The sequence below is a fragment of the Schistocerca gregaria genome, chromosome 4 (assembly GCF_023897955.1).
Source record: "Schistocerca gregaria isolate iqSchGreg1 chromosome 4, iqSchGreg1.2, whole genome shotgun sequence".
Classification (NCBI taxonomy): Eukaryota; Metazoa; Arthropoda; class Insecta; order Orthoptera; family Acrididae; genus Schistocerca; species Schistocerca gregaria.
Window position 1 is genome coordinate 617,826,155 of NC_064923.1, and position 23,558 is coordinate 617,849,712.

The following is a 23,558-nucleotide window of genomic DNA, read 5'->3' on the forward strand; positions in this document are numbered from 1 at the left end:
AATTTCTGGGAGAAGTACTAGAAAAAATTGATAGTGGACAAAAAAGTAACTGCCATATGCCTTGATCTGTTTAAGGCTTTCGACATCATAGCTGCAGAAGCTTGAAAGAATTGGTATCAGAGGTATGCCTAACAACTGACTTAGATCGTATATTACTGACCGCAAGCAAGTAGTAGAAATACATTTTCAAAAAAAATAAAAAAATAAAAAAAAATAAATCAACAAGACACTATTCTGATTATACAGCAGTAAAATATGGAGTACTGCAGGGCTCGGGACTGGAACCCATCCTATTTTTGATATATATAAATGACCAAACATCAACCAACCAGTACCATAACACTAATCAGTTTGCACATGACACAAGCATATTAGTCAGCAGGAAGACTGCAGAGATACTACAGACAAGACTGTCTGAGGCATTAACAAATGTTGTAAACTGGTTCAACCAAAACAAACTAATAATAAATAGAAGTAAAACAGTAGCATTAAATTTTCATAATGTCAAGAGAAACACTGAAGGGGGCATAAGAATTCAGATGTCAGACACAGATATTACAAGTGTGCCTAATACAAAATTTCTGGGGGTCTGGCTACAGGATAATCTTAGATGGGAAACTCACATTGACAACATATTAAAGAAGCTAAGTACCATGTGTTATTTAATGAGAGTGCTAGAAAACTGCTGTATTAAGGACTATCTAATGACAGTTTACTATTCTAATATACATTCTGTCCTAAAATATGGGATCACTTTTTGGGGTAACTCGCCATCCTGCCTAAAACTCTTCAGGATGCAAAAAAGAATAGTGAGAATCATGGCTGGATTCTTCCCTTCCATGTATTTTCATATATGAAAGTGCAATGTTTATAAAGAAATATACAATAACAAATCCTAGTATCCTCCCCAAAAATGAAAATGTTCATCATCATAATACAAGACAGAAAACTGACTTTCATGAACTCCATACAAATGCCAGTTTGTGCCAAAAAGGACCATTACACCATGGAAAAATTATCTACAATAATTTTTCAAGAGAAATTGAAGTAAAGACTGCTGTAAAAAATTTTAAAGTAGCATTAAAAGAATATCTGTTGACACATTGCTTTTAAAGCGTGGAAGAGTTCCTCTAAAATCCTCGAGAGTCTAACTGATGATTATGCAAATACTGTAACCATTAATACTGGCCTATAAATACATTCAGATGTAATTCTCAAGTTTCTAATGGGTTTCAAGTATAAGTTATATACTAACTTGCCTAGTATATGAAGTAAAGTCTGTGAATGTAATTCTCTAGTGTACATGTCAATTCATAGTGTAGAAGAGTTCCTCAAAAATCCTTAGGTCTTAATTGAGGATCATGCAAATACTGTAATCGTTAATATTGGCTTATACATGTATTAAGTTGTAAACTTCAAGTTTCTAATGTGGTTTAATTATAACTTACACATTGACTTGCCCAGTATATGAAGTGCTGTAAAATTTTGTGAACATAATTTTCTAGTTTCTAAAGTGTTTTAATTATAAGATATACTTTGGCCTGTCAAATATCTGATGTGCTGTACTGTACATGTAAGATATACTGGACCAATAAATACAATACAATAAATACAAACTAGAAGCAGCTTTAAACACTATAAAAACTTCAACAAAACAGTGATCATATGTGGAGATTTTATATTGATTTTCAAGAAATTTCAAAAGACCAGCAAAGCTTGATGACCCTACTGGAAACATAAAACATAAAAGCCACCATAGACTCTCCTACAAGAGTTACACCAACAACTGGCTCAACAATTGATCAGATATTAATAAACACAAATGAAATCCCAATTCCTGTGCTGGAAATCTTAATACTGGCTTCAGTGATCACTATGCACAGTTTATTGATTTACACACCCCAAGTGAAACAACTGAGAAAGAGGAACTTGTAAAAGAAGCAAGAAAATTCACTAACAAACAAATAAAACTTTTTTACAGAGACTAAGTGAAGGAACTTGGTATGAAGTGTATACTTGCAAAAATACTAACAAAAAGTTCGAAAAATTCATGGAAATCTTCATGTCATACTTTGAAGCTGCATTTCCATTAAAAAAACAAAAATGTCAACCTAACTTCAAAAAGAACAAATGGATTACAACAGGTATTAGAATCACTTGTGCAGAGAAAAGAAGATTGCACAATATAGCAAAGATACAGAACATGCCTCATGAATTTCATTCATACCTGAAGAATTACAAGAGGACCCTCAAAAATGTTGTAAGGAAAGCTAAAACAATGGCAATGACAAATACATTCAAAATTCAAAAAACAAATCTAAAGCTATATGGGAAGTTATAAAAAATCAAACAAGTGAATCTAAACAAGATAAAAATATGAACTTATGTTATGAAGGCCAGATGATTTCTTGCTCAACAGGAATTGCTGGGAACTTCAACAAATATTTTGAAAATGCAAGTGAACAGTTGGTGAGTGGACTGGAAGAACGCAACATAATATCACCTCCATCATCCAATAGTGTGAGAAATGTGTTTTACATCTTTGTTCCTTTCACCCACAAACACTGAAGAAATTTTATCAGTTATAAAAACCTTGAAAACAGGGTACACATGTGGAATTGATGGAATACCAGATACAATTATTAAAAAATTCTGTATTGCCTTAGGTGAACCCTTGACACACTTGAGCAACAGGTCACTCGCATCAGGAACCTTCCCTTCATGCTTAAAAACAGTAAAACTGAGACCACTGTTAAAAAAAGGAAATCCTGAATGTGTTTCAAATTATAGGCCAATAGCCCTACTGCCTGTATTTTCAAAAACTTTATAATTTTTTTTATAAAAGATTTACTGATTTCCTAAATAAAAATAAAATTCTCTCTCCTCTCAGCGTGGCTTCAGGAAAGGCTATTCAACTGTAAGTGCAATATTTGAATTTATTAATGAAATCTATACTATACTAAAAAATGTGTTTGTGACAGGCATATGTCTTGATTTATGTAAAGCTTTTGACGTCATTGACCATAATGCCCTACTGCAGAAGCTTGACCAGTTAGGAGTTAGAGGTATATCCAATGAGTGGCTCAAGACATACCTATGTGCTCACAAACAGGTGGTTGAAGAACAATATACTGACCATAACAAAATCAGCTACTACTATTCAGGATATGAAAATGTGAAATATGGTGTCCCTCAAGGATCAGTATCAGGACCCATTCTGTTTCTCCTCTATGTCAATGATCTTATGTACAACAAGAATTGCCAAACTACCCTCCACTTTGCAGATAATACAAGCTTCCTTATTAATGATAAAACGGAAGAAATCTAAAAGACTCCGCTATCCAAACAATCAACAGTGTAGAACAGTGGTTCAGCTATAACAAGCTAATTATAAACAAAGAAAAAACAGTAGCACTGAACTTCTATAATGTAAAAGGAAGACACCACCCAAACATAGAAACAGAACATAGAGACAGAGTTCCCGAAAGGGTTGACAGCACAAAATTTCTGAGACTCTGTATCCAGAATAACACAATATGGGACGTACACATTGAATATTTCCACAGGAAACTAAGCAAAACCTGTTACACGATAAGGATCTTAAAAGCTTGTTGCAGCAAAGCCAGCCTGTAAAATGTGTACTACTTCTACTTGCATTCTTAAATTAAATATGTCATAATCTTCTGGGGCAGTGCAACAACAAATGTTAAACTTTTCAGGATGCAAAAGAGAATATTAAGAATTATTAAAGGGGTAAACAATAGCAAATCATGCAGACCCATATTCAAAAAACTGTCAGTTCTTCCTCTTTCTTGCATTTTTATTGACGAAACATCAGTTTTCATCAAACAATATATTGATACACACCCAGATATCTTATTAGAAATTGAAGATATACAAGCACACAATACAAGGTAAAAATCTGACCTTCATATGAAACAGGTGAGAACATCATTGTGCCAAAAAGGCACACAACATACTGGGATAAAGATTTGTAATAATCTATCTAACCATATTAAACCAGCAGAAAAACTCTGTAGTTTTAAGGCATATTTAATTGATCATTGTGAGGGAATTGGGTGATAGTTGTAGGTAAACAACTAGTATTCTCTCATATGACAATTTATTAGCACTTCACGTCTACACCGATACAAGTCCATGAGGCTAACTCCCTCATTAGCGGAAAACATCCTCCAAAACTCTCCATCTCAAAGATAGCACACTTACACTCCTTACAAATATCGATATTTACGGCACTGCACGCCACAATTGCTTTTACAGTCTGACAGAATAGAAAAAGCCACACAACAAAAATAAAGATGCATTGTGAATATTCTACTTTGTATGTTGCCTGTAATGTTTGTTGTATGTATGAATCTTTGCTAAATTACATCAATATCTAGTCCGTAGGGTTGCAATACAAACTGTATTTTATCTTGTAAATACCTAACCATGTCCAATATCCTTGTATATATTCTATATATGTATGATTTGAAGGACTAAATAAAATAATAAAATAAAATAAAAAATGTTGCAACAACCAATAGCAGGCAGGGTATCTGAGTTAGCCTCCATCCTGATGCCCCACTACAAGTGGTGTCAGAAGTGCTGTTACTGTTACAACTGGTGAGAAGTGCTACTCAGCTATACAGCAAAACTCTGTGATTTTGAATCTATAATCTATAGTTATGATCATTTTCATCTTTCTTCAGCTAACATCTTCATAATAAGTAGCATAACTCTGCTTTCTCAGAGAGACCAACAGATAGTGTGCATTATGAGACTCTTATCTTACAGCAATGTCATTTTTGTTACATATCATAATTACTCTCTTGTTCTTGCACAGAGTAAAGTCTCAGTTTTATGAGTGTACTTTCATTAAGCTCCTTTTCACCCTTCCCCAAACCTGCAGTCTGAAAATGAATTTAAGAAAAGAAAGAATAAAGGCTATGTGGTTGAATCATTATGGATATCAGATTGGTAGATTCAGTAAAACTTTCTGGTTCACCTTTACAGTCTGTTAAAATTGTTCACACAATATTTTGACAGATAACACTTTCTTATGTTTGTACACCACACATTTTCTGGGTTACATTCTCAAGAGTATACAAGTCTGAAACACAACCAGCCTGGAGTACAAAGTATCACATACCTTCAGCATACTCTGTTCCAGAGCACAGCAAGTCAGGAAAGTGAAGACTATAGTGACAGCACTAGCTTTTAAATAAAACTGGAGGAAACGACAAACATTGTCATGCAGGTTATTACTCCACTGCAGAGCCTTTGTCACTGTTTCAAGACTGTCATTTAGGACAATTGAGTCAGAAATCTCTTTTGCTACACCTGTTGCATAAACATTCTGAAACAAAAAATGAATTTTTGCTTTATGAAAAGCAGTTATTTCTCATAATGGAAAGCAGCTCTAATACATAATGGTAAACATTTTCATCAGAGGAGGAGAATATATTTATGATTAGATTAGATGTACTTTTTTTAATATATTCATTATGTGTGTGTGTGTGTGTGTGTGTGTGTGTGTTCAAAGCAAAAAAGCAACTCATCACAAAACATATGAGTTCTTGATTGGTGTAGGTGACTCCAGTGTATAAGAAAGATAAAAGAAAAGACACGTAGAACTACAGACCAATATTCCTAACTTCTGTTTCCTGCAGAATGCTTGAACATATTCTGAGCTTCAATATAATAAACTTTCTTGAAACTGAGAAACTTATGTACATGAATCAGCATGGTTTTAGAAAGCATTGCTCACATGAAACTCAGCTTGCCCTTTTCTCGTGACATACCAAGAACTACAGATGAAGGGCAACAGGCAGATTCCATATTTCTAGATCTCTGGAAATCATTTGACACAATGCCCCATTGCAGGCTGTTAACAAAGATACAAGCATATGGAGTAAGTTCACAGATATGGGAGTGGCTTAAAGACTTCTTAAATATTAGAACTCAGTATGTTGTTCTTCACAGCTAGTGTCAGTCTGAGACAAGGATTGCCCCAGGGAAATATGATAGGAAACCTGTTATTCTCTATATATATAAATGATTTAATGAACAGGGTGAGCAGCAATCTGCAGTTGTTTGCTGATGATGCCATGATGTACGGTAAGGTGTCAGAGTTGAGTGACTGTAGGAAGATACAAGACAACTTAGACACAATTTCCTCTTGGTGTGACGAATGGCAGCTAGCTCTAAATGTGGAAAAATATAAGTTAGTGTTGATTAATAGGAAGATCAGACATGTAATGTTCTGATACAGTATTGCTAGTATCCCATTTGACACAGTAAAGTCATAAGTCATTTAAATATCTGGGCATAACACAGCAAACCAATATGAGATGGAATGGGCATATGTGAACTGTGGTAAGGAAGGCTAATTGTTGAGTTCAGTTTATTGAGAGAATTTTAGCAAAGAGTGGTTTACCTGTAAAGGAGATTGCATTTAAGACACTGATGCAACTCATTCTTGAGTACTGCTTGAGTGTTTCGGGTCTGTACTAGGTCAGACTGAAGGAAGACATCGAAGCAATTCAGAGGCAAGATGCTAGACTTATCAGTAAGTTTTAACAATGTGTAAGTGTTTTGGAGATGCTTCAGGAACTTAAATGGGAATCACTGGAGAGAACACAATGTTCTTTTTGGGGAACACTACTGAGAAAATTTAGAGGCCCGGCATTTGAAACTGACTGCCAAACTATTCTATGGCCACCAATATATATTGCACACAAGGACCATGAGCATAAGATACAAGAAATTAGGACTCATATGGAGGCATAGAGACAGTCATTTTTTCCTCACTGCATTTGTGAGTGGACCAGGAATAGAAACGACGATTGGTGGTACAGGGTAGGCTGGCTTGTGGAGTATCTATGCAGATACTGATGTAGGTATAGATGCTGGCAGATACACACATTTAAATGCACTGTGAATTCTGTACATTTCTTAATTCTTACAAATGCTAAAAGCAAATGACAGAAAATCAGTTTCCAAACTGTGTACTTTATAGCTTGGTGGTCCTTGTCTAGAAGCTGACAGGTAAGCCCTCCAATGTTGCCACAAATGAGCTTAGCATTTATGAGTTCTATATTTTGGCATGGACAAAATAAGCATTTGAGTTATATGACAAGAATATGAAGAAAGCTGTAGGAAACAACATATAGTGGTAGTCATGATGTATGAAAAAGACACTACTGAAACTAACAAATCCAATGATATTATTATTATGGTACATACTGCAAATATTTGTTCCTTCATCTTAAGTACAGATAGTGGACAAAGTTCAAAACCATCGTACAATATGCATTAGATGAGTGTGTGCCAAGCATATCGTAAGAGATGGAAAAGAGCCACCATGATACAACTACTGCATTATAAAACTGCTGCGGAAACAAAGGGAACTTCACAGTAAAACATAAACATAGCCAAAGCCTTGCAGACAAATAAAAATTACACGAAGCAAAATGTAGTGTGAGGAAGGCTATGCAAGAGCTGTTCAACAAATTAAAAAGTAAAGTTCTGTGTACTGACTCGGCAGAAAATCCTAAGAAACTTTGATCTTATGTCAAAGTCGTAGGTGGATCAAAACAAAATGTCCAGACACTCTGTGACCAAAATGGTACTGAAACAGATTATGACAGTCTAAAGGCCAAAATACTAAATGTCTTTTTCCAAAGCTGTTTCACAGAGGAAGACTACATTGTAGTTCCTTCTCTAGGTTGTTGCACAGATGACAAAATGGTAGATATCAAAATAGTTGCCAGAGGGATAGAAAAACAATTAAAATTGCTCAAAAGAGGAAAGGCCGCTTGACCTGATGTTATATCAGTTCGATTTTACACAGAGTATACAAAGGAACTTGGTCCCCTTTTTGCAGCAGTGCCCCGCAGGTCTCTATAAGAGTGTAGTGTTCCAAAGATTGGAAAAGGACACAGGTCATCCCCATTTTCAAGAAGGGATATCGAACAGATATGCAGAACTATAGACCTATATCTCTAACGTTGATCAGTTGTAGAATTTTGGAACACATATTATGTTCAAGTATAATGACTTTTCTGGAAACTATAAATCTACTCTGTAGGAATCAGCATTGGTTTCAAAAAAGACAATCATGTGAAACCCAGCTAGCACTATTCATCCACGACACTCAGAGAGCCATAGACACAGGTTCCCAGGTAGACGCTGTGTTTCTTGACTTTTGCAAGGCATTGATATAGTTCCCCACAGACATTTAATGTACAAACTAAGAGCTTATGGGTTATCAGAACAAATATTAGATTAGATTGAATAGTTCCTAGATAACAGAACACAGCATGTCATTCTCAATGGCGAGAAGTCTTTCGAAGAAAGAGTGATTTCAGGTGTGCTGCAGGAGAGTGTCATAGGTCCATTGCTATTCACAATAAATATAAATGACCATGTGGGTAACATTGGAAGTTCCCTGAGGCCTTTTGTGGATGATGCTGTAGTATATCGAGAGGTTGTAACAATGGAACATTGTACTGAAATGCAGGAGTGTCTGCAATGAAATGACGCATGGTGCATGGAATGGCAATTGAATCTCAATGTAGACAAGTGTAATGTGCTGCGAATACATAGAAAGAAAGGTCCTTTATCATTTAGCTACAATATAGCAGGTCAGGAACTGGATGCAGTTAATTCCATAAATTAACTGGGAGTAGGCATCAGCAGTTATTTAAATTGGAATGACCATGGAATTAATCGTCAGTAAAGCAGATGCCAGACTGAGATTCATTGGAAGAATCCTAAGGAAATGCAGTCCAAAAACAAAGGAAGTAGGTTACAGTACACTTGTTCACCCACTGCTTGAATATTGCTCGCCAGTGTGGTATCCGTACGAAACAGGGTTGATAGAAGAGGTAGAGAAGATCAAACGTAGAGCAGCTTGCTTTGTTATAGGACCATTTAGTAGTCGCAAAACTACTATGGAGATGATAAAATCCAACCGAAGACTCTGCAAGAGAGAAGCTCAGTAGCTCAGTATGGGCTTTTGTTTAAGTTTTGAGAACATACCTTCACCGAGGAGTCAAGCAGTATATTGCTCCCTCCTACGTGTATCTCATGAAGAGACCATGAGGATAAAATGAGAGAGATTAGAGCTCACACAGAGGCATAACAACAATCTTTCTTTCCATGACCATTACGAGACTGGAATAGAAGGGAGAACCGATAGAGGTACTCAAGGTACCCTCCGCCACACACTGTCAGGTGGCTTGTGGAGTGTGGATGTAGATGCAGATGAAGATTTTCGTAAAATGAAAAGGAATTTTCTTCTTGTAAATGTCTACAAAAGTTAACTCTGTCTGATATTTTTTGTCAACAATTATTGCTGTTTCTTTGTCATCACACAATAATTATCTTCACAAGGCACAAAGATGTTGACATATTTTCTCCTGTCTTAAAAGTATAAATTTTCAATGTTTACAGCAACATTTTACAAATGATATTTTTGTTGCTAACATATCTGAACTTTAAGAATATTTGTTAGTTGATTAAATGTTAAAGTATATATTTTATCTAAATATATATTATCTGAATACTTGGAAAAATTGCTTGCAAATGCTCATCAGCAATGTAAGAACTAATTGTCATCATAAATGGGTTGCAACTAAATGTATAATAGCATTATTTTCCAAAAGTTATCAGTGCAGCCATATGACAAATGCTGTCCAAAACAGCAAAGTGTGAAACAGTAAGAGTAATATAAACATAAGAACTGTCACCTACAGTTCAATTGTTTTATTACTTTAGAAGTCTACCCATCAAATTACCTTTAGAACCAACAGTGAAGACAAAATTGTAACTACACTAACAACAGCAAATAATGTTACAAGGTGCAAGACTAGCTATCACCAATAGGACACAAAGGTAATTAATCAGCTCACTTTCCCACAGCCTTCTATCATTTCTGGATACAGTATTACCTTCACATCAGAAAAATGAGCAGTCTTATTATGTAATCACATATTCTTCCAGAAGAGTGATATATAACACTATGTTATCTTATGAATATTGAAATGGTATAGTAAATTATTATGTATGAGAGTGTAACTATTGTGCAGTTTTATTAGTTTTTCCATGTGGTGGTTTGTATTAGGGATGACGCATTTCTTCAAGGTGGAATTGTGATCACAGTAACTTCATGAGAGGAAGTACCCATGAAGCCATCTGTGCACACTCCTTATATGAAGTCTGTTCCAAATATTCCAAAACATTTGTAATTTCATGCCAATGGTGTGTTGGAGTGAAATGCAGTTGCCAACCCTGCACATGTCTGTTTTTAACGTGTAACTGCTGGAAAGTTCATTGTTGTATGCCTGTTATTTTTTGTACAGTACTTTATTGAGTAGTACATTGAGTCACACAGTTTGCAAATTGAGAGATGCCAGAGTTAGATAAGCGATGTGTTTACATTAAATTTTGCATAAAACTCAAGGAAATCTTTTCAGGGACATGCCAAATGCTGCAGGAAGCCTATGGTGATTAATGATTAAGCCATACTCAGTGTTACAAATGATTCATATTGTTTAAAAATGGACAGATGGAAGTTGACCCAAGTTCATGATGCCGTTCGACACCTACCAATGGTGTTCCTGTCAGGAATGTCAACAAAACTGTGTGTGCCATTTGAAAACTGACTGTCAGAGATGTTGCAGAAGAAAGTAACATTTCAGTTTGACCTTGTTATGAAATCCCGACACAGCATCTTGGAAAGCATTGTGTTGCCATCACGTTCATCCCATGGCTCATGAGTGAAGACCAGAAAGACCTTCTCCTCCCAGTCTGTGAAGAGCTTTTGGATCATGCAAATGAGAATGAGATGTTTGAGAATCTAACTGGTGATGAGACATGAGTTTATGGTTATTATGTTGAGATCAAAGTTCAGTCTTCACAATGGATTAGAAAAGGTTCTCCAAGACCAAAAACAGCTCATCAGGTCAGCTCAAATGTCAAAGTCATGCTGATTGTTTCCTATGACTTTGAAGGATTAGTTCATTATGAATTTGAGCCACAGAAACAAATGTTAACTGATGATAATATTGAGACGTATTGTGATGCGAGCAAGAAAATCTGAGGAGGAGACAGACTGCAATGTGGCAAGACAATTGATGGTTCTTGCATCACAATAACACACCCACACTTTCATCCCTGTTGGTGCATGACAATTGCACAAAGAATGAAATCACTGTACTGCTTCATCCTCTCTACTCTCCAGACATGGACTTTCTTTTTAATTTCCAAAGTTGAAACCCTTGAAAGGATGAAGATTTGCAATGATAGATAAAAGAAAATATGCAGAGGGTGCATAATGTGGTCCAGAAAGAAACATACCAAAACTGCTTCGGAAGCAGAAGTGATGTGTGGAGTGGTGTATCAATTGTGGAGGAGAGTATTTTGAAGGAGAGATGCGCAATAAGCATATTTACTGCACGGGTTCAAGTAATTCAACAGAACATTTTTGGAAGTGTTGATATGTGAATGAGTAGTAGCTAGTATTAAGGTTGAGCCTTGGAATTCCACTTAGCTCTATGTGGCAGAGGTTTAGGGGCATGACTTCCTCAGAGTACAACCATTAAAGGTGTCTCAATGGCTCTGTTGTTTCAGCCTAAGGGTGTTCTACAAACTTGCAAACAATTTTCACATTTAACTACACTCCTGGAAATTGAAATAAGAACACCGTGAATTCGTTGTCCCAGGAAGGGGAAACTTTATTGACACATTCCTGGGGTCAGATACATCACATGATCACACTGACAGAACCACAGGCACATAGACACAGGCAACAGAGCATGCACAATGTCGGCACTAGTACAGTGTATATCCACCTTTCGCAGCAATGCAGGCTGCTATTCTCCCATGGAGACGATCGTAGAGATGCTGGATGTAGTCCTGTGGAACAGCTTGCCATGCCATTTCCACCTGGCGCCTCAGTTGGACCAGCGTTCGTGCTGGAGGTGCAGACCACGTGAGACGACGCTTCATCCAGTCCCAAACATGCTCAATGGGGGACAGATCCGGGGATCTTGCTGGCCAGGGTAGTTGACTTACACCTTCTAAAGCACGTTGGGGATACATGCGGACGTGCATTGTCCTGTTAGAACAGCAAGTTCCCTTGCCGGTCTAGGAATGGTAGAACAATGGGTTCGATGACGGTTTGGATGTACCGTGCACTATTCAGTGTCCCCTCGACGATCACCAGAGGTGTACGGCCAGTGTAGGAGATTGCTCCCCACACCATGATGCCGGGTGTTGGCCCTGTGTGCCTCGGTCGCATGCAGCCCTGATTGTGGCGCTCACCTGCACGGCGCCAAACACGCATACGACCATCATTGGCACCAAGGCAGAAGCGACTCTCATCGCTGAAGACGACACGTCTCCATTCGTCCCTCCATTCATGCCTGTCACGACACCACTGGAGGCGGGCTGCACGATGTTGGGGCGTGAGCGGAAGACAGCCTAACGGTGTGCGGGACCGTAGCCCAGCTTCATGGAGACGGTTGCGAATGGTCCTCGCCGATACCCCAGGAGCAACAGTGTCCCTAATTTGCTGGGAAGTGGCGGTGCGGTCCCCTACGGCACTGCGTAGGATCCTACGGTCTTGGCGTGCATCCGTGCGTCGCTGCGGTCTGGTCCCAGGTTGACGGGCACGTGCAGCTTCCGCCGACCACTGGCGACAACATCGATGTGCTGTGGAGACCTCACGCCCCACGTGTTGAGCAATTCGGCGGTACGTCCACCCGGCCTCCCGCATGCCCACTATACGCTCTTGCTCAAAGTCCGTCAACTGCACATACGGTTCACGTCCACACTGTCGCGGCATGCTACCGGTGTTAAAGACTGCGATGGAGCTCCGTATGCCACGGCAAATTGGCTGACACTGACGGCGGCGGTGCACAAATGCTGCGCAGCTAGCGCCATTCGACGGCCTGCACCGCGGTTGCTGGTGTGTCCACTGTGCCGTGCGTGTGATCATTGCTTGTACAGCCCTCTCGCAGTGTCCGGAGCAAGTATGGTGGGTCTGACACACTGGTGTCAATGTGTTCTTTTTTCCATTTCCAGGAGTGTACTTACATCTACAGGGAATTAACAGAGCTGCTGGCACTTCACTATTGAATTTCTTTCTGGCATTGGCTCTATCCACCATTGGAATAGGTATGGAAATTTCTCACCAGAATGCACTAGAGTACAGTAACATAAGTATCACCATGTAGTTAGAGTTTCACAAATGATTATAGGAAAAAGGTTGTGAAATATAACTTCGGAATGAAATATGCCACATTACTTTAGTTTCCATGCTTGCTGACTGTGGTAAAGTGCATTATTAGCAAGTCTCTTCTTGTGAGTGTATTAAACATGAGTTTACTGAGTTTTATTTTATTGCAAACAACAGCAGCACACCATGAGTTCTAAAACAAAACAATATGAATTGAGTGTACAATTAATCGAGTAAAACGTTGGAGCATGCAGTTAGGATGACAACGAAGGGACTTAGTGTGCCCAGAGTTGAGTTAAACAGGAAAAAAAATCTGTTTAAAGCTAGGTAAAGTATACATGCAATTTCAGCAGAATATTTACAACGTATCTGACTGCTTGTGTGTGCTATATCACTTAACATGTATACATATCATGATTAAATTACCATGGCAATTGCTCAGCTTGCTAATGTCACCCAATCACAGCGCAAGATTCATTACATCATGGAAACATCACTGTTTCATCACACAAACTCACAGAAGCCATGGTATGAGCACATAAAATATTAAAAGTCTGAAGTTTAGAAATAAAAATACCAAAGATATCGAGCAAAAAGTGAAGCTAACATACACCCCATTAAAGATCTCTCCAAAAAGCGTCTTTAATTCAATTTGGTGGGAAATGTGACTTTTGGGGGTAATAAGCTACCTACAGATTTTATCTTGGAGTTAGCATTTGATGTTACTTAGTAGTTGTTTATGACACAGGAAAAAGGTACAGTATGCAAACATTTGGCTAGTGTGTGATGTTGTCCCACCCCACCTGGGAATTTTGATGTGGTGATAGACTGATCTGTAGTGTAGCCTAAGGTCTAGGTTAATTTCAATTCATAAATGTTGCAGCCTCCCCCAGTATGTAAACCATGAGTCATACCTGATGCCAACCATCACTTGTTTTTTGCATCCCATAATGGAAGGCTTAACATCAATATAATTAAGTACTGGGAGCAGCAGCATGGATTGGCCAAGGAGAATAAAGGAAGAAATTTCACATGTAATGATTAACCCACTCCACTCATTAGATACATTAACCATCATTCGCATTTCATATACCACAGTAGGAGGCTCAAAATCATAAAGTACTGGCAGCAGCACAGATCAGATAGACAGAATAAGAGAGAAAATCTGATATGCAAGTGTTAACCACTTCTTCACATCATTCATTGTTCACTGTGTGTGTGTGTGTGTGTGTGTGTGTGTGTGTGTGAGTGAGTGTGTAATTTCACAAATAATTGTTATTTTTTTCTATTCCAAACCAGAACAAGACCCTGTTGCAGCATTTGATGATATGTTTGAGTGGGACATATAACTGTTTCAGTTCCTGTCTGCACCAGCACAACTTGTCAACATCTAGGCCACAAATGGATCATCTAATATTTCATAGGAGGACACACAACTTGCCAAACCACAGCTACATTGCCCCAGTATACTACTATTCAGTAATGCTTGTAATTTGACTGCCAGCATACTGAAATGTATAAATGTAGGTACAGAAGCACACAATGACTACCCTGTAGTAATGGAAATCAAGAATGTAGGACACAGTGTTACCATTTGTTCTATAGAGACTGTGTGGAATGAACTATGTGGTGCAGTCTCACACATCAGAAATCAGGCAACAACTGAGTATTGCCATCTCAATTCCCTCCAGACTATGTGGGATGAGCTATGTGGTGCAGTGTTACACATCAGTAAATAGGCAACAACTGAGTATGACCATCTCCATCCCCTCCAGACATCTGCTCACCAAAGAGGTGTATAGGTCATATAAGCAGACTCTTTAATTTGTTTAGGTTATGGAATTATGTGACCTAATCAGTGTATTGTGGTTTGTGTTAGACAGAGTCAGTGGCAGCTATATATTAAGGCTGTATTCAATGACTTTGTGTGTTTACTGAATGAGCATAGAGTACATGGGAACAATTTAGAACAGTGTACAAATTCATGTATTCATACAGTACCTAAGTCAGCTCCCCCTCCCCCCCCCCCCCATCCCGCCCCCCAAGAGCTGTAAATCTTGCCGCTGGTGGGGAGGCTTGTGTGCCTCAGCAATACAGATGGCCGTACCATAGGTGCAACCACAATGGAGGGGTATCTGTTGAAAGGCCAAACAAATGTATGGTTCCTGAAGAGGGGCAGCAACCTTTTTAGTAGTTGCAGGGGCAACAGTCTGGATGATTGACTGATCTGGCCTTGTAACACTAACCAAAACGGCCTTGCTGTGCTGGTACTGCGAACAGCTAAAAGCAAGGGGAAACTACACCCGTAATATTTCCTTAGGGCATGCAGCTTTACTGTATGGTTAAATGATGATGGCGTCCTCTTGGGTAAAATATTCCAGAGGTAAAATAGTCCCTCATTTGGATCTCCAGGTGGAGACTACTCAAGAGGACGTCGTTATCAGGAAAAAGAAAACTGGCATTCTACGGATCAGAGTGTGGAATGTCAGATCCCTTAATCGGGCAGGTAGGTTAGAAAATTTTAAAAGGGAAATGGATAGGTTAAAGTTAAGATATAGTTGGAATTAGTGAAGTTCAGTGGCAGGAGGAAAAAGTCTTTTGGTCAGGTGAATACAGGGTTATAAATACAAAATCAAATAGATGGTAATGCAGGGTTTAATAATGAATAAAAAAATAGGAGTATGGGTAAGCTACTACAAACAGTATAGTGAACGCATATTGTGGCCAAGATAGACATAATTTCCATGCCTACTACATTAGTACAAGTTTATATGCCAACTAGCTCTGCAGATGACGAAGAAATTGATGAAATGTATGATGAGATAAAAGAAATTATTCAGGTAGTGAAGTGGGATGAAAATTTAATAGTCATGGGTGACTGGCATTCGAGAGTAGGAAAAGGGAGAGAAGGAAACATAGTAGGTGAATATGGATTGGGGGTAAGAAATGAAAGAGGAAGCAGTCTGGTAGAATTTTGCACAGAGCATAACTTAATCATAGCTAACACTTGGTTCAAGAATCATAAAAGAAGGTTGTATACATAGAAGAATAATGGAGATGCTAGAAGGTATCAGATAGATTATATAATCATAAGACAGAGATTTAGGAACCAGGTTTTAAGTTGTAAGACGTTTCCAGAGGCAGATGTGGACTCAGGTCACAATCTATTGCTTATCAACTGTAGATTAAAACTGAAGAAACTGCAAGAAGGTGGGAATTTAAGGAGACGGGACCTGGATAAACAAACTAAACCAGAGGTTTTACAGAGTTTCAGGGAGAGCATAAGGGAACAATTGACAGGAATGGGGGCAGAAATACAGTAGAAGAAGAATGCGTGGTTCTGAGGGATGAAGTAGTGAAGGCAGCAGATGATCAAAGAGGTAAAAACATGAGGACTAGTAGAAATCGTTGGGTAACAGAAGAAATATTGAATTTAATTGATGAAAGGAGAAAATATAAAAATGCAGTAAATGAAGCAGGCAAAAAGAATACAAACGTCTGAAAAATGAGATCGACAGGAAGTGCAAAATGGCTAAGCAGGGATGGCTAGAGGACAAATGTAAGGATGTAGAGGCTTATCTCACTATGGGTAAGATAGATACTGTCTACAGGAAAATTAAAGAGACCTTTGGAGAAAAGAGAGCCACTTATATGAATATCAAGAGATTAGATGGAAACCCAGTTCTAAGCAAAGAAGGGAAAGCAGAAAGGTGGAAGGTGTATATAGGGGGTCTATGCAAGGGCGATGTACTTGAGGACAATACTATGGAAATGGAAGAGGATGTAGATACAGATGAAGTGGGAGATATGATAGTGCGTGGAGAGTTTGATAGAGCACTGAAAGACCTGAGTCGGAACAAGGCCCCAGGAGCAGACAACACTCCATTAGAACTACTGACGGCCTTGAGAGAGCCAATCCTGACAAAACTCTACCATCTGGTGGGCAAGATGTGTGAGACAGATGAATATAATAATTCCAATTTGAAAGGACGCAGGTGTTGACAGATGTGAAAATTACCAAACTATCAGTTTAATAAGTCACAGCTGCAAAATACTAATTGGAAAAACTGGAAGAAGCAGACCTCGGGGAAGATTAGTTTGGATTCTGTAGAAATGTTGGAACAAGTGAGACAAAACTGACATTACGATTTATTTTAGAAGAAAGATAAAGGAAAGACAAATCTACATTTCTAGCATTTGTAGACTTAGAGAAAACTTTTGACTTTGTTGACTGGAATACTGTCTTTCAAATTCTAAAAGTGGCAGGGGTAAAATACAGGTAGCTAAAGGCTATTCACAATTTGTACAGAAACCAGATGGCAGTTATAAGAGTCGAGGGGCATGAAAGGGAAGCAGTGGTTGGGAAGGGAGTGGGACAGGATTGTAGCCTATACTCAATGTTATTCAATCTGTATATTGAGCAAGCAGTAAAGGATACAAAAGAAAAATTTGGAGTAGGTATTAAAACCCAGGGAGAAGAAATAAAAACTTTGAGGTTTGCCGATGACATTGTAATTCTGTCAGAGACAGAAAAGGACTTGGAAGAGCAGTTGAACGGAATGGACAGTGTCTTGAAAAGAGGATATAAGATGAACATCAACAAAAGCAAAACAAGGATAATGGAATGTAGTCGAATTAAGTCAGATGATGCTGAGGGAATTAGGTTAGGAAATGAGACACTTAAAGTAGTAAATGAGATTTGCTATTTGGGGAACAAAATAACTCATGATGGTCGAAGTAGAGAGGATACAAAATGTAGACTGGCAATGGCAAGGAAAGCGTTTCTGAAGAAGAGAAATTTGTTAACATCGAGTATAGATTTAAGTGTCAGGAAGTTGTTTCTGAAAGTATTTGTATGGAGTGTAGCCATGTATGGAAGTGAAACATGGATGATAAATTGTTTGGACAAGAAGAGAATAGAAGCTTTTGAAATGCGTTTCTACAGAAGAATGCTGTAGATTAGATGAGTACATCACATAACTAAGGTGAGGTATTGAATAGAATTGGGGAGAAGAGGAGTTTGTGGCACAACTTGACAAGAAGAAGGGACTAGTTGGTAGGACATGTACTGAGGCATCAAGGGATCACAAATTTAACATTGGAGGGCAGTGTGGAGGGTACAAATCGCAGAGGGAGACCAAGAGGTTAATACACTAAGCAGATTCAGTAGGATGTAGGTTGCAGTAAGTACTGGGAGATGAAGAAGTTTGCACAGGATAGAGTAGCATGGAGGGCTGCATAAAACCAATCTCAGGACTGAAGACCACAACAACAACAACAAGTCAGCTACTATCACCCCCTTAGTATTAAATCCATGCAGACGAAATTTATGGTGGAATACTATGGATATTACTGCTCCTATCTCTCTGAATGCTGTATGAGCTGAATTGAGAGTACATAATAAAGAATTCTTTGAAAGATACTGCACAGATGGTGATGCAGTAAAAAGAAAAAAGACTCAGAGACTTTTTTAAAAATATGGTGATTTACTACGTGTGATGTACGATTATTGGTGTAGGGAAAAAAAGTCATTGATCTTCTTGCATAAATAACAAGAGTCATACCTAGAAATAAGTGCATCACTCTGATGCAGTTAAGGTATCCCATGAAAGCTGTGTGAAATATCAGAAAGCATTGTTATCAATTGTTTAGGAAATAAACAATGATCAATTGCATTCAAACTATGGTACATTTCTGTAACTTTCTTATAAATTTCAATTACTCATCTTACACATATTATTAGATTGAAGCAATCTGAACAAGGATGGCTGGGCATAATGGATTTTTTGAGAACACTAATGTGATGCAGCCAACATTCTCCTTTAGCAATGGGTTAATGGAAGAGTATCCCATGAAAGGCAGCTGCTTAAGCATTCAGAACTTGCAGTATGCTTTCATTTCTGTCATTTAAATTAACACTTAGCTCTATCACTGTGCATTTATCAGGTTTAACATCAAGTATAATAGCCTTATACATTTTCAGAAGTGTTTTTGATGAGATGAGCGATAGTGATGAACGACTGTGGAATCAAGCATATATATATATATATATAGAGTGGTGTGAAAGTCACTGGACAGTTGGTTAAAAGAAAACAAAAGCAACACAAAACTTAATACAGTAGGGGTTTTTAACCTGATAAGTTGTTCTTACCAAATGGTGATAATTATGCCTTGTCAAATTAGTATACATTCAAATGACAAGAAAAACAAACACAATAGTGAAACTAATGAATTGTTTAAACAATGACCTGTGAGACATGTTTACAGCTGTAGTTTTTCAAATTTTAACAAAAAAGAAATGAATTTTGCATTAAAAGGTTTTATAAAAATGGTGAATCTGGAAGACACTATAGATCAAAACCATCATCTACACATACAGTGTATAATATACAATATAGATTTGAAGTATATGGGTTTGTTATGGATGCAATCATATCTGGTCACACAACAACAGTCACAACTGAGGAAAATGAATTGTGGGTATGTTTGGCTGTGACCCAAAGTCCATGAAAATCAACCAGAGGTTTAGCACATGAGCTGGGTTTATCGTGGAATGTCAGTGGAAAGAGTGTTACTCGAACATAAGTATGAACTTTACCTTCCATGTTTAAGTCATAGGTTACTTGATACTGATCCAGGTCAATGTCTTCAGTTTTGTAAAATTGTGCTCGACCAACAGAAACATGATCCTAACCTATTCAATAAAATTGGGTAGTCTGATGAGGGCAATTTTAAGTTAAGCAGACAAGTTAACAGACATTAACTACACTTACTGGTACACAGACAATCAAAATCTTTTGTTAGAACAACCACTACATCAACTTGGTATGAGTGTTTGGTGGGCAAATATCATAATTTGATGTATTTGTACCAATTTTTTTTAGGAACTGTGACAGGAGATAACTATTTGGATATGCTTCAGAATTACATGGCACCAGGACTTATGATGTTTGTTGAAAACTTTCAAGAAATTTGCTTTTAATAAGATGGTGCTCCACCACATTATCCCACTGCTGCCCATGATTATGTAAATGAAACTTTTGAAAGAAAAGTGATTGGTTGAAGGGTAGAGAGTAACAAGCCTTCACATTCACGAAATATTACACCCATGGATTCTTTCCTACAGGGTGTTGTCAAGGATTCTGTTTAATATCAAAAACCTCAGATCATTGCTGAATTAAAAGACTACAGACAAGATGCATTTCATGGTTTGGGCAGTGATATCACACTATGCTACAGAGTATGTAAAACTGTTCTAAATAGACTTCAAAGACACATTAATGAAGACTGAAAACAGTCTGAACATAACAATTAATTGAAAGAATTGTTTGTATTTGTAATTAAATATAAATTCAATCAGTAGCCAGTGACTTTTGCACCACCCTGTATACCTGAAAGAAGAAATGATCCAACCACAATTTTTTTCCTATTTTAAGGGCTTCAGTCACTACTCAGTGTACTCAGAAACAAGGGATATCTTACCCAGAATATACCAACATCCCACAAACAAGAGCTCCACTGCCAAGCCAACCTACAGAATATCCTTATCCATCCCAATTCCAATCCCACTCCCAATTCTGCACCCAATAGGCTATTCCCTTGTGGTCTGCCCAGGTGCAACACCTACTGTACACTCACTCACCACATCTTACCACAATCCATTAAAGACATTTCCTATTCAATAAATGGTATGGCTATGTGTGAAAGCAGCCATGTCATATGTCAGCTATTCTGCAATTACTGTATGGTATTCTTTGATCAGAAACCAACAGTCTAGTCTCATGAATGGCCACTACCAAACTGTGACAAACTGCTGACTTGACCATATAATTGTGGAATATGCTGCACACCACAATATCTTCAACTGCTGCTTCATTATACAGACCATTTGGATACTCACTTCCAGCACAAGTTTCTCTGTACTATGGAGATAGGAATTATCTCTCCAAAATATTCTGCTAAACTGTTCCCACTGCCTCGCTTTACCTTTTCAGTTATCTCTTCTGCTCACACTACAGCTCCTCCATCCAGATCATGCACTGCCTACTCAATCCCTCCACCCTCCATGCAGACATTCTCTCTGTCTCCCTCTCTCTCTCTCTCTCTTTCTCACTTCTGCTGCACTCCTCTCAATCTCTTCTTTCCCTTTACAACCCCTCTACTTTTCTCTCCTATCCCCTTCTCCCTCTTCATCTTCACCTTTCTCTCCACCTTCACATTCCTCTCCATCTTTACCTTTTTCTCCTCTTCTCCTCGTCTTACAACTCACTTTGTCATACCCTCTGCACATCTTTCATTTTATTGCATAGCCACAGAGACATCTGTCAAAGACCTGCCTCTTTCCTGCTACACCCTCCTTGTGTCTTCTCTAGTCCCTCCCCACTTCCATCAGTTCAGGTCACTGTTTTCAGTAACTGAGTATCAATAACTGGTCTTGCCATGGACATGAGAGTGTGCAGTTTCATATCTATGTGGTAGTGTGTGCTAATGTGTGCACTGTGTCTAGAAAAAGCAGTAATGTGAGTGCTGTTTTCTGTTATATTTCCTGTGTCCCATGAACTGATCTACATTGGTTAGTGGTTGCCATTCTCTTCTGCTATTTTGCTTATTGTTCCATCCAGTAATTTCCATTACTGTTACATTTAAGAGTCTTAAAACAAAGAAAAGCTGTGAAACCCATTGCATGCTAATAATAGTGTATAGTCATCACGAGTGAGTGGTCCTGTCACAAGGATTTTGTAATAACCCACAGGCCCTGAGGAACTATCAACAACTAGAAGAAGAAGAGGAAGAGGGGAACACTCACTGCTGTTAATATACAAGTGGTAATTATAAGCCCATCTAACTGCAGCAACATGAATGTGCTTATGTCACTGCTAACACATCTAGAGTGGATCTGCTTTGAATTATATATTTTTTAAAACATTATTTCAGCTAAAATACCAATACAGGAGATATTGCCCAGAATCAACAGTGTAACATGCACTACATTCGGCAAAAGCAGCAACATCTCATGACCTGAAAAAGTAATGCCTGACACTGTGTTTATATTTGATGATGTTGCAGTGGAAAACCAGGATCCAAGTATAGCAGTATCATCACCTGTGCAAATATGCCTTTGGTAGCTGCACCTCCAATGATTCTGGCTGATAATTGGTAGTCAAAAGGATACACATGACAATGATTTTGTCCACATCAGCTTTGCAGTCCAAAAATTTTCCCTGCACTTTGATCAAGAATGAACTAATGTTTATGGCAAGATTACACCTCATCTATTGTAACTAGGTGATTGTTTGAGGCAGTAACCGAACTCAGTTGTCATTCTGCACGATTATTAATATATGGCAAGTAAATCATTAACTCAGTCACTGTATAAAGTTCTCAAACCACTGTCCTTGAAATTTAATTGTCATAGCAATATGAAAACAATGTCCACAGTAAATGTCTTTTGGAAATAATATGAACATGTTTCAAAATATAATCCTATTGTCACCTCTTGAATAAACCATTGTTGAAGTTTTATGCTGTAGATAAAAATAGTTACAAGTTCATAGTCAGTGATTAAAGAGAGCCATTGAACAATGGAGCAAACTCCCAGATATGAACTTCAGATAAATTTTGTACATTTTCCCAACTTTTAATTTCTACCAGACCTTCTGGAGCACATTATCCCCATATTTTTGGATGCAGATCTTACTGAACAACTCACTCCTGGCTGACTTAACAACTCACTGCAGGCTGACATAAAATGACTCCCAACAACTTTCTTTTGTAAGCTAACAATAATTAAAACTCAAATTAGCCCTTGTTGTCTACTGGCTTTCAATAAATTACTAACAAAGATTTATGTTTCTGAGTAAGTGAATAGTGGAAGATTTGTTTGAATGAGGGCTTTTAGGCCAAAAAAATATCTATTGAATCGTGCTGCCTAGATTGACTAACTAGGTGTTCCTATTTCAATAGGAATGTCTTTACTCAGAAAAGTAACTACTCTGGAACTACTTGAGTTTGAGAGATAAAAACATATTTCTGTCATTAGCTTTTTTATAAATGCTATAATTATTTACATGCTTTGGTCATATATCAGGAAGTTAGCGATCAGGTGTATGTTTAAAAATGAACATTGACAATAAAATTGGAAATTACTTACATTTTGTAATTAGCGCAGTTTTCAGCCAAAGTACCAACATCAAAATCTTTTGCATCATCCCAGTTCCCAAAACTACTGAAGACAGATATTGACTGTACATATTGTATCACAGCCACAGTCCCTTTGACTGTTGGGAGATGTCACTAAATCCACCCAAAGACT

At 37.9% G+C, this 23,558-nt stretch overlaps 1 protein-coding gene across 1 annotated transcript in view; it reads right to left on the bottom strand.

Moving 5' to 3' along the window:
• Positions 1-20,501: 20,501 nt before the first annotated feature.
• Positions 20,502-23,558, bottom strand: part of LOC126267838 (plasma membrane calcium-transporting ATPase 4-like) — a 125,826-nt gene continuing 122,769 nt past the window's right edge. Inside the window, exon 10 of the mRNA XM_049973143.1 lies at positions 20,502-20,533. Coding sequence (XP_049829100.1) covers positions 20,502-20,533 — 32 coding nt within the window. The remainder of the gene's footprint in view (positions 20,534-23,558) is intronic.